This window comes from Melozone crissalis, unplaced genomic scaffold (assembly GCF_028551555.1).
Source record: "Melozone crissalis strain CALT ecotype California unplaced genomic scaffold, PUWL_Pcris_2 ptg000039l_1, whole genome shotgun sequence".
Classification (NCBI taxonomy): domain Eukaryota; kingdom Metazoa; phylum Chordata; class Aves; order Passeriformes; family Passerellidae; genus Melozone; species Melozone crissalis.
The window spans coordinates 7320814-7333454 of NW_026535817.1; the positions used below are offsets into that span (position 1 = coordinate 7320814).

The window sequence follows — 12641 nt, forward strand, 5'->3', positions numbered from 1 at the left end:
GGAAATCACTTCAGACTGATCCATTTATTGCACTTAGCTGTGAGAAGACACCACAGTGGTAAACTGTTCTACAGTGGATTTTCTAGAGGGCTGCTGGGTTGGGTGTGTGCTTGGATGCTTTCTGCAGTAAGTGTTACAACCCTCAAGATTTTACAAACTTGAAATGTTCTTGTCACACCAGCAGAGCTGCCGTGGGATTTGAGGAGAAATTTCCCTGTTTACAGTTGGTCACTGAATTGCTGAGACACTTAATCCTTGAAAGGAAGTAACTAATGAAACCAACCAACTCCAGCAAACTCCTGCATAAACAAACACAACAGAGGCAAAAACCACAGCAGCAGTTTGACAGAAATGTTGCTGCACTAGTTCAATGAGCTTGGCTTAAGGAAAGCTTCTTCTAGGAAACAGATATCTAAGGCTACCATAAAACTTTTTTTTTTCTGTTAAAAAATCTGTAGAGAGGGGAAAAAAGTGAGGAACATGAACCACTGCTCTGCCTTGTCTTCATTTCCAAACTTCTACTCTTCATCATTAAGTTGATCAGACAGCAGTTTGGAGAGTAAGAGGATGGAACTACACCAAAATGTGGTCTTTTCAAGAGGAACAGGATATAAACAGTGCATCTATTTGTACCTTGTCTATCATGTCCGGTCTGTTTGTAGCTGCCAGGATTGTCACGTCCTTCAGCTGTTCTATCCCATCCATTTCCGTCAGCAGCTGAGCCAAGACACGGTCTGCTACATTCCCAGCACCTGAAGAGCTGATTTACAGAAAAAAATAAAAAGTCAAAGCATTATCTTTGCCTTCCTCAAAATAGGAGAAAGGAAAAGATACAATATTTATTTTCGCCTTCACCCTCTGAAATGGCATCAGTGATAAGAAGTGAGTAAAACCAAATCAGAGAATTTGAGTTCCATAGGTTTTCTTGGTATTCAGCAAAGCAACTGAGATTTGGGGGTTTTTTTTCTTATTGCCCTGCTATGGAGGTTGTAAAGAACTTACCACAATGTGGGTATCTGGAATAAACATTTTTAAGAAAACTGAATTCAAGCCACTTCGTTACTAGTCAGACAAACTTTTATTTTTAACACCATCCAAGTAAGGGCTTACACCCCCCTATGCAGTACAAAAAATGAGGCAGTTATGTGTTTTGCAGAGTTGCTCTACATTTTTATATTCTCTCCATCATGTGAGAATAAATTGAGTGTTGACCAACTGCCTCATAATTGCATTGTCAGTCTTTGACTCAGTTTGTTTTCCAGATAGCAGGGAAAAAACCCAACACTAAAAAACTGAAAACTTCAGTTTTAAAATCACCAATATGTGAAAAACCTAAGCAGACAAGCATAAAGTATTCCCTCTGCTGAGAAGGGGCAGGGAAACCGAAGCAGGCTAGGGACAGCAGCTGGAGATTGTACCAAAAATGTGAGTTTTATCCTCCTTTACCAGAAACTGGGAATCCTTCTCTTGGCACACACCAAAACCTCACTGTTTTCCACACAACCTTCCCCTGTGGATGGCAGGCACACACCTCCATCATCTTTCACCAATGGGACTGCTCTTCAAGGGCTATTCCCTCTTCTGCTGAACAGGGGAGGGTTTTACTTCTCTACCCTTAAATCGGCTCTTTTCAATACAATTTTAAAGAAATTGATCTCATCAGTTCTTCTGGATCCCTATAAACCAAGAAGCAAAAAAAAGTCTGATACTTAAAACAAGACCAGGATGGAGATAATTTTTTGATCTCAAATTTTTTGCAAGTCCTTTTCCAAAAGTTCTATTTAAGGCTTATATAGATAAACAGGACCTACACACACACAGAAGTGCCATACGATCATCCTGATGCTTTAATTTTCCAAAAAATAAAAATATTAAATATACTAAAATATAAGTGATCCAATTATTTCCAGAGAGAGAGTGCACAAATACAGTTGTACAGTTATTATACACATATATTGCTGCAGCACTGCCACCACAGTGATGTCCCAGAGCCAAAGCAACAGTAATGGCTCCACCACTGCTGTAAAGCTCCAAATAAATCCCCTAACTTTCCTGTCCTACAACCAGTTCTGCAATTTTCCAGAGCACAACAGTGAACTTATCACACCCAGTCTGGAAAACATCTTAAAGGAGCTATAATAAATGTTGGCTAAGAGAGTAAAATACTTAGGTTGCTAAGAAATATTAGAGAAGGGACTTGGGTTACCTGGTTGTCAGATTCTGGAGTTTCTGCAGCCACACTGGAAATTCCCCAGCCATATTTGAGTATTTCTAACATAGCCATGGGTCAGAGTCCCACTGACTTATAGAGGGCTGAGTGTGATAAAACACTTTAGGTGTTGGACATGGATAGCAAATGCTTTTGGAAAGACACACAGCTTAAAGGAAATTAAAATCAACTTTGTAACATTAGCTAGTCTCAGTAGGGATCCAGGCCTCCCATCTTCCATGAGTTTCAATTTTACTCCACTTTATACCCAATAGACTGAGCAAAAGAAAATGCTGAGCAAAAGTAAAAATAATTGTAAAACTGGGACAAAAATGTTAACGTTATTTGAGACGATCTGAAGCTAGAAGACTTTGGAGGAGATGCTAAACTTTTCTTTGTTTCCTTAAAAAAAAAGAAATAAAAATTTAGGTTTAGAGAGAGGTGGCTAGAATGGATATTACATCTTTCCCCAATATAAACATTTCCCTTACAAGCTTCTGACTAAAAAAACAAAAAAAAACAAAAAAACCCCACAAAAAACAAAACCCACAACACAGTAAAGAAGTGTTTATTCTAAGGAAAATCCCCACAGGGAAATGCACTTTGCAAAGACTTCCATGCAATTAGGGCATCATCAGAAAACTGCAGTTAGACAATCACTCATGGTATAACACAGCTCAAACAATAGCAGGGCTTCTAGGACATTATTAGGGGCTTTATTATTATCGCTTAAAAGTGAATCAAACAATTTTAAAGTCCAATTTTTAAAGTGCAAAAAATATCAATACCAAAATCAGTATGAAGTGAAGAAGTGCCCGGCTCCTACGACACCATGGATTTCTGATGTCAGTGCTTTTATTTACATAGTTCACTAAGCCATCACACCATTTCAGCACAGCCTACAATCAAATAGCTTTTGGCTGAACAGGACACACTATAAAAATCCCAGGCAGGCACAGGGAGAGATCTCTTCCCCAGCTGCTGGGAGCTGCCTCAGAGCCATGGTGAGCTCCGCGAGCTCCGGTGCTGTCCAGGGGTGACAGGCAAGGATGCCATTTTCCATTTTCCCATGCTTTCCCAGCAGGTTCCCAAATGGGCACAGGCAACCTTCATTAAGGCTGCCCGGAGTTTTGACGCAAACAGCAGCCAGAGAAACAAATCGTGATTAACCCTCCAGTCCCACAGAGGCACTGCCAAAACCAACCTCCAGCCAAGGGGCTGCCTTGGCCCCCCTCCCCTGCCTCCAGCTGACCTCCACACGTTGATGTCACCCTCACAACTGCCTGGAAATGGTCCTCCAAAGGCACGTCCTGGTACAAACTCATTTCCTGTCAACATGCTGCCTGCAAATCCAGGCAGCCAGAGCTAAGCCCCTCACATAATCCGTGCAGGGCCATGTGTGTGCACCAGGAGCTGTGCCCCAACCAGAAACACCTCTGAAATAAAAAATGTGTGAGCAAAGAGGAGCCTGCCTGAGAGTTGCTGGTGCTGCCCTAATCAAATACATGAGGCTATGTGTTGTTTTAATTTTTTGCCAACTGCACTTTATTTACAATCCTCAATGAAGTTTTTAAAGGTAGAGAAGGTCATTACAGCAGTTAGAGACAGAAATCCTCCTCTATGTGGTATTCCAGCTAATCTTGCAAGTGTCCCACCAGTCTCAGACACAGCATGTGCACTCCTGCACAGGCACTCAGCTTGACCACCAGAGAAGATTCCTGAAGCCTATCAGGTAAGACTCTCCACACTGAATATGAAAGACAAACTTGTTCTTGGTATTTTACTTTGGCTAAAGGCATTCCCAATACACATTCTGGCAGAATAAACCATGTATTCTGCAGTTTACCAAAGACTCACAATTAATCTGAATTAATTCTGCCTTTGTCCTGATGGATCAGGAGCACCAGCTCCAAAATCAATATAGCAGGAGAGGGCTCTCCACAGCTTTTATTTCTATCTCCTCTGGCTATATCCAATGACCATTCAAGCCAGCTGGATTCATGTATCAGTGGGCACTGAAATTTCCCCCTGGACACCTCAAACTACTCTCATACTGCTTCCAGGGGATATAAAAGCAACCACAGCCTGATCCTATCACTACACCAAGGAGTACATACAGTTCACTAGCTTATACAGATCTTCAGGCCAAGAAGATTTTGTTTCCAGACATAACCAGATGTATGAAATCACATTTAAATCTGTTACCCTTCCTGCTATAGGAATTTTTTTGACAGCAACTTCTTGTTTTGTACATTTTACTTATTTAATTTCCTTTCCCCCTCCCCACCCTTATTCTAACACATTTTTTAATATTTGAAAACTAAAAGCAGTCTGAGAATGCAGTCACTGCAGTTTCACCCCAAGATGAAATTTGGTAAGCATCATCACTGTGAACTAAAGCAAACTTACATTTGCAGCATCTGACCATCTAGAGCACTTCTGAAAAAATACTCCAGATGTCATTTTCACTGAAAAATGTATTTAAATCTGCACCACCACTTAAATCTCATAAAGGAGAAGCAGTGAGTCTCCATCCCACCATTGACTTCAATGGCACTGAAGCCTGTCAAAATACCTTCGCTTCAGAATCAGGACCTTAATTTAATTACACTGCTAAACTGTAGATGTGGAAATGCAGGAAATCTTGACGCAGTAACATTTTGAGAGCTGTTAATATCACAGCAACTGTGAGGCTGCAAAAGCAGGAGGAAGTCTGGGAGGACCCCTCTCCTGCACAGCTGACCCTACCTCAGGCAGAGCTGCAAGGTCAGAGAATGACCTCAGGAGAAGTATTCAGGATAAATTACTGCAGATGGATTAATCCCCACATAGCTGAAATCTATAATGCAGGTTTTGTGACAAGGGAGGCCAGCCCACCTTCTCTTCCAAAGCATCCCATCAGGCAAGATTTACACGTGGATAAAACCTGCCTTTATTATTTTTCCCCCTCAAACAAAAGAATCGCAATCACAATCAAAACTTATAGGTTTTAAAAATACTCGTGGACGTGCTATCATCTCAAATAACCCTTTCACTGAAACCTCTGGAAATAATTTCATATCAAAACAAATGTAAAACTCATTGACATGACAGAACAAAAAAAATGTGAACAGGTTGAAATAGACCCTGCTGGCAGGACTCTCCACCTCTCTGTGAACTACAGAGGTAAAAGGTTCCTGAAATACAGAAAAGGTTCCTGAAATACAGAAGCATCCTGCCAGCAGACTCCCACTTGCACAGCCTGAAGGATTTTTATTGAGTCTGACATTTGTGTGGGGGCTGCTCAGGGGAAACCTGTCAGCAAGGAGCACCTGCCAAGGCCGGCTTTTCCATGGCTGCCGCCATCCTAATGAACTGTCACACGCTTCTACTGCTCTCCCTCCCAGCTCGGCTGGAACACGCCTCTGGCAGGTTAAGGTTTTCCTCAGCACTTGAAAAATAAAAAATTCTCTACTCCAATAGCATTACCAGAAAGACAATAACTGCAGGATGGTCCCTGATATCAAATTTTGTGCAAAAATTCCATCACTGGGGCATTTTGTCCGGCATGCCAGTCAGGAAAAGCAGGCTCGTCCAATATTAAAACACTGGGCCAAACTTATTTCTGTGAACGGTACAACTTCAACAATTATCATTAAGACCACTACAGATACTACAGGCTTGGATGTTGTTAAAAAGCCTAAGAACAATATATGCATGCAAATCTTTAATATTATCACTTAAGGCATCACTATTCATTGGAAAAAAAAAAAAACAACCTCAAAACATTCTAGTACACAAGCCCCTTTAGTGCTCAGACAAGAAATATTCCTCATGGGAGGGAATTTTCCTGCCTGTGTGATCAGGAAAACCCTGCAAGAAGAGGATCCTAAACCCTTCCCTCCATCAGTACCTTACAATTAGATGCTCTTGGATCCTGTACACACCAACTCCATCAACTACTATCCACCATATTGTTTCATATCTTCCCTGTCTTCTCAAGCACAAAATTCAAGTACTACAGAAGGGAAATACCCAGAGGAAACCTAAGTAAAGTCTGGGAAATTCAGTCTGGGTAGAATTTTTATCTTCATTGTCACCTCCATGCCAAAATGATGTTTTGCCAACTGTTGATTCACCAGTTAAATGCAGTTCATGTAATTTGGTTTGCAAGGCATTAGAAGAGCACAGAAAAATAAAAGAATTCCAAGTACTCCTTGAGTGGTCTCCAGCTTGCAAGTAAGCTTTCCTAAAAAGATGATGAGCTTTGTGAAAACAGGAAACAGTGCTCAGCTGTCAGCAGGTGACTTTGAAACAAATGGCCTGCAGGCAGCTGCAGACACATCCTAATTATCCTTCACGGTTGTGTAAGCAGCCTCTTCCACTCACCTGCATTTCTCATTATTGCAGCTTCCAAAAGTTAATGAAGTAGCCCCAGAAAAATGAAACACAGCGAAAAGAGAGAAAAGGAAAAGGAGGCCAGCTTGAGACAGGTTAGGAATCAACAGGCTTTCTTCCAGAGGGCTTTCCCCAAGCACATCTCCAAATGCTTGAGTGCCTAGGTGGTGAGCCATCACCCATTTCCATCTGCTTGGAGCTAATTCCAGATGCACATCCATGGAAGACAGGCATTAGCCCACACCTGCAGCTTGCCCAGACACTGCCTGGCTGACAGGAAGGATGCTAACATCATGAGTTCTCCTATTCTGCTAACACTGATGTTGCTTTAAAAAAAAAGCAATGAAACAAAATAAAAACAACCCCAAACCAAGCACACACCTGATGCACAGTATATTTCCCACTTTCTTTCATTCTGTTTTTCTCAGCATTTCTCCTCTGTGCATTCCTGGAAGTTAATCAAGTTTAAATCTGTAATCAATCACATCTACCAGGCAAGCAAGCACAGTTTAGGCTGTAAGTATTTGAGACCTAGAAGTAACTAACTAGACTGGATTTCATTTCATTACAACAATATTTATGTATAATAGGTTCACTGTTCATAAATTTTAGTTACAATTATGCTCCTCCTGCCTATCATTAAAATGATGACTTCAAGAAAAGGGTTTATGGATCCAGTCCTGCTTTCACTGATGTTAATGAAAGTTTCTATTGACTTCAAATACCCAAATTATAATGTAGGCTGGGAAGTTACAAATTATTGGGGTTGTAAACAAAAAGGAAGAAACACAGATGCAAAATCACATGATAAATGCTTCTTGATAGCCAAAAGCACTAACAAGATTACTTTAAAATTAAAGGGATTGCAGACATTTGCTGTATACACACATGGGCTATGAGCAATTTGTTAGAACTGCTCTTCCAAAACCAATTACAAGCCTTACTGTAAAATAAAATTGTTTCAAAACTTTCTTCTTTCACCAGTCCTTGCTAGGCCTAAAATAAAAAGCTGGCACTAGGCATGCGGCTTTTTTCCCCAGACAATATTTGTTTGGATACCAAATTCCAAAAGTTTAAAGAATCCATACAGCAGTCACCAAAGTTCTGAATGCCACAATTCTCCATCATGTGCAAACATGGCTCAGATGTTGCAGGGAATCTGCTGATGTCCCCCACTTCTGGGACACCAGTGCCAACAGAGGCCAGAAACACAAAGTTCTTTGTCTGAGCTGAACAAGACTGGGTCCCTCATAACAACCATGGCAGGGGGACACTCCATATCTTCCAGGTATACTTTGACAATGTTCTTCTGGCTTTGCATGAGAAATATCAGGGGGACAATACCTCCTCCAGCTTCAGTACTGCTAATTCACCCTGTGCAAGGTGGATTTCTGCCAAGAACCTCTCCCTTCTGCTGCATCCCCACAGAATTCAGCCCGTGGGTTTCATTACTGGATGCAACACACTGAGCTCCTTCAATGGCAGACACTGCCCATTGCATCAGGGAATCTGCACAGGCACTAAAATACAATGACAAGTTCAAGGGTAGAGGATAAATAAATATGGGCTAAAATATCCCAGAATCTTGGTTTAAAAAGAGAAGATTTATCACTATCTCTGTTTAAGGGCAGAGGTGGTACATTACAGAAGAGAAGCTGCTGTTCTTCACAGGTTCTTCTAAAAGCCCAAGAGCCTCAGAACTTGAGACTGCAAAGATTTTAATACCAAAAGTGAAAACAGTGTGTCTTTCAGTGGTTTTGACTATTTTAAAGTGTGGCTTAGGAATCTATCTGTCTGTCCTTCCCCCACCATGCAGGACAACATATTTACCCAAAAAAAGCACCATCATGCTGTGGTTTCAGGGGATTGGTAGCAAAGGCCCTTCACTTTGTCACTTTTATCCTCTAAAAAGGTTAGCAATATTCATCTACCAACTTTTGGCATCCACATGTCAAATGCAAGGTACTGATTTTGTCCCTTGTCTGCCTTTTTTTTCTTCCCCTTGGAAAATAGCATTTATCAGTGCCTTTCTCAGCAGTCTGCAGCATTTCCCATTCTACATTATAGAGACTTGCAGCTAAAGGGGAAATGCTTTGCTTCTGAAAAACAAGAAAAGGATGTCTCTTGCTGAAAAATCCAAAAAATCCTACTTATATAAACAATGTCCCATTTCCAAAGCACGGGGATTTCTGAAGTTCAGCAAACAGACTGTCTGCACTGCATTTACACAGACCCAAGTTCATTCATCACTTTCAAGTCTAATTACCAAGCCATTTCCCTCTTGGCAACCCCTAATGGCCAGAAGAATTAGGTTTTACATGGTCAGGATACTGAGGGTAACAAATACCCATAACTCTCAGCAGCTGTGTAATTTGTAAAGTCTCCCAAGCTTTGTGCAGGCACAGGATCACTTCAAGGCAAACTCTGCTGCTCACACTCTGCTGTATCTGGACCAGTCCTGCCTCAGTGCAATCTGTCCTACAAAAAGTCATAACAGCATCTTTCAAAAGTATGGGGAAAGCAGAGAAAAAGTCATAATCTGCTTGTGCAAGCAGATGCTAATTAGAACCACTAAGCAGAGGAAAAGGCTCCGTGCATCTCAAAGTTCACCTCTCCTGATGCATGACTGAAGAAGTTTTTTTCTTTATCATTTCTCCTCCTCAAACCTTAAACCTCTAACTTTCTACCATCTTTTCTGCTTCAGGTTTATCATTTTTCTTTAGAAACAGTCATGGTGAATGCCTCCCTTCTTCTCTACAGTCAGGCCACTGAGCCACTAATTTTTCATTTTCAGTTCTCTCTAAACTTACTCTAACATCTCTACATAAATCAGAAAGAGATGGAAAAATCCTCCATGAGCATTAGAAGCTCAGAGTAACAGAACAAAATGCAGAAGTGAACACAGCTCAAAGTATCTTTATGTCTTCACTACTACACTGGAAACTCAAGACCATTCAGATTCACACTCTCATCTTTCATAAAGGATAATCAGATTTTTATCTCAAGCAATTGCTCCTTACATTGAACTACTTTTCTTCAGAGCTGCAGGATAATATTTTCATAAACTGTCTTTAAAATTGGTATGCCTCCAGCCTACTTGCTTAATTCCTTGATCAATATGTATTACTGTGTCTACTACATGCAAACTAGGGAGAGTGTGAGCAGACAAGGAAAACATCTTAGTTGATATCGATAAAACATATGGGACTTCTAAGCAGGCTGGATAAGAAATAATCTTTTCCAAATAACACATTTTGACAATGAGCAATGGCAATTACTATAATTTTTGCTGACTTCAAAGTATTGTTAGCTCTAACTAATAAGCACACACAAATAGATTTTGTAAAACAAAACTGCTACACGAGACAGTTACATTAGGTAGCATCTTAGATGTGTAACAATTATGGAATGAATTATGGCTTGGGAGTGTGTCATAAATAAAACACTGTGGCATAACTGAGTGCAGCCACAGTGTTTGCACAATGGCTTGTGCAGTGACAGAATCCACTACCTGATGCAAAGGAGTTATCATGAATGGCCCAAACAAGAAAATTCCTTAGCTTTCTTTGTCTGCCTCTACACTCATTTAATTACAAAATCTATTCGTTCATATGCCCCTGCTGCTGAGAAGGGATTGTTTAGTGACTTCTACAGAAGGTTGGGAGCAAAACAACCACAAGTTTTAGTCAAATCTAAATAAAGGGTTAATGAATGCTTGGCGGGGTGCTTTAAAGAACAAAAACATTAAGTTATTTACTCAATGTTATTTCACATCTATACTTCTGATCAGATTTATACATAAAATTACTCCCACAGTTTAACAGTTTCAGATTCTCTGGATTTCTGGACATACCCTGGTAGGATACGGAGAGGCTGCCTACCCAGGAGATATGGAATGTAGCACATTCTGCACAAAGCCCACAGCATCCTATCAAGGATTTCAACTCTCACAAAGCTATATCACAGAGTGTTCTTCACTGCCAAGGCAAAGAAAACTAATTCAGCCAACAGAGGGAATGGGGAGACAATATAAACAGGTGTTTCCTTGAAAACTTCAGCACAGTCAGTAATAGCACAGGAAATGGATCTCCAGAGGCCTCAAATCGTTAGCATCTCTAGTGCATTTGCAAATTCCTACTGTGCAAAGTCAGCCTGTAAAAAAGGGCCATTTCTAATAAGTGCCTTGTCTGGTTTCCTACACCATTTAATTTCAGATGAATTTTATGAGAACTCTGCTACATATTTTACCTCCCATCTGGTTCAGATTTGACAATGAAATATTTGTGTGTCCCGCCCTGTTCTTTTTAAAGCTCCAAAACCAGATGTCTCCAGCACAACACCACTGCAGCAGGTCACACCACATTCTTCAGCAAGCTGGGCCAGGCCTACTGCCCCCCACAGACAGTCCCAGGTAAGGTAAAGTCAGTTGTTTACTCCCTAAAAAAGCAAACAAACAAACAAACTCACCACCTCCAGGGCACTGTGTGAAAAAACTGTTTAAAATGTACTATGGCTTAACCTTCCAAGAGGTTTGGAGGTTTGATCTTGATGAAGTGCTGGTTCTGGAAGCTAAACATATTAACAATTGCAGCAGGGGATGGTATTTCTTTTCCCCTCCACTGGCTTGATTCAAGCAAACAATTTTGCAATTTCTCTGTTGCTTCAGTGCATAGCACTTCTAGGAAGATCACAAATTTCACAGCTGCACACGTTGCACATGAGAAGGACTTTGAGGAAAACATCTTCAATCAGATTTTGCATTTTCAACAGTAAGAATGTTCATTTCTTAGCAGCTTCACAGGGCAGCTCTATGCTACATGTGATGCCACCTCCTGTGACACAAATAATTTATTTGTGTCACCAAAACATCAAAATGACACCTGTTGTCCTTTCCTGTTATCCTTCTTGCAATACAAAAGAACATGTAGGGATGCTGAGGGAGCTTTTTTCCCAGAAAAATGTTGAAGTTTTGATGTGCCTTTAAACAGGACAAATACTTTCTAATGCACCTATTTGGCAGGTTTTCATGCATAATAAAACAGGACAAAAGTATTTATTGCAACAGCAAGTAGCAGTTACATTTATAATGAGGTATCCCCCAACAAAGTCCACTTACAGAGCCTGTCAAATCTTAAATGCTGTAGTGGCAACTAAAAACTGCAATCATTCTACTTCAGACATGAGCTAAACATCTCTTGGAATGATCACAAAGCAGGATATTAAAAAAATACTATTAGCTGTTTGCACAATAATCCCTTCCTAATGTCACACATGAAAGGACACAAGTGTTCCCAAATCTTTTAATGAAGCTTTTCCCAGTCTGGCAAAACATTTAAACATAGGTGTAAATTTAGTTTTATGAGTATTCTCCTTGAAAATTTGTGTTATGTAGCTTATGATCCTACTGTTTGCTTGATGGAGACACTAAATTAGGCCAGGGCAACAAGCCTGGGAAAAAAAAGGAGTTCAGTTTCTGGAAATAAAAGGTAAAACCACAGAAAAGAGCCAAATAGCATGAGAACTAGTAGATTCACTCCTGCTAATGAGATGAGAAAGGAGGAAGTCCATCAGCTTACCTGTTTATGCCAAGTTAAATAGGCTTGAGTAAGTCACACATTACCCTTCTGTATAAAGAATGAAGATATTTAATAAAATAATTCTAGAAAGGTAAATAAAACTGTGACTGTACAGTGTAAGAATCATTTATCAGGAAATAATGTCTGTTGTTTTTGTAACAGGATTACTTACTTTCCCCTTTCAACTGCCAAGGCATCTATTTCATCAAAGAAGAGAATTGAAGGAGACACTGCTCTGGCTTTCCTGAAGATCTACAAAAAACCAACAATGAAATACCCAGTTTTAAGGGAAGGAAGCATTTACAGTACACTATCACCCCCTGCACACCTCAAGAGTGACAGAGTTTCACACAACAGACATCAGCCTGTCTTGTCTTGGGTTGTTTCTATTTTAAAACAGATTTTTTTTTTTAAAGAGTAGTAAAAGCTGCCACAGGATCCCAAATTCAACATGTACCAATGCAGGAGAAAGCTAAATA

The 12641-nt window shown here is 40.3% G+C and overlaps 1 protein-coding gene across 1 annotated transcript in view; it reads right to left on the bottom strand.

Moving 5' to 3' along the window:
- Nucleotides 1–12641, bottom strand: part of SPATA5 (spermatogenesis associated 5) — a 161566-nt gene that overhangs the window by 112721 nt on the left and 36204 nt on the right. The window contains 2 exon segments of the mRNA XM_054283792.1: nucleotides 634–760; nucleotides 12335–12414. Of these exon segments, the coding sequence (XP_054139767.1) occupies nucleotides 634–760; nucleotides 12335–12414 (207 nt within the window).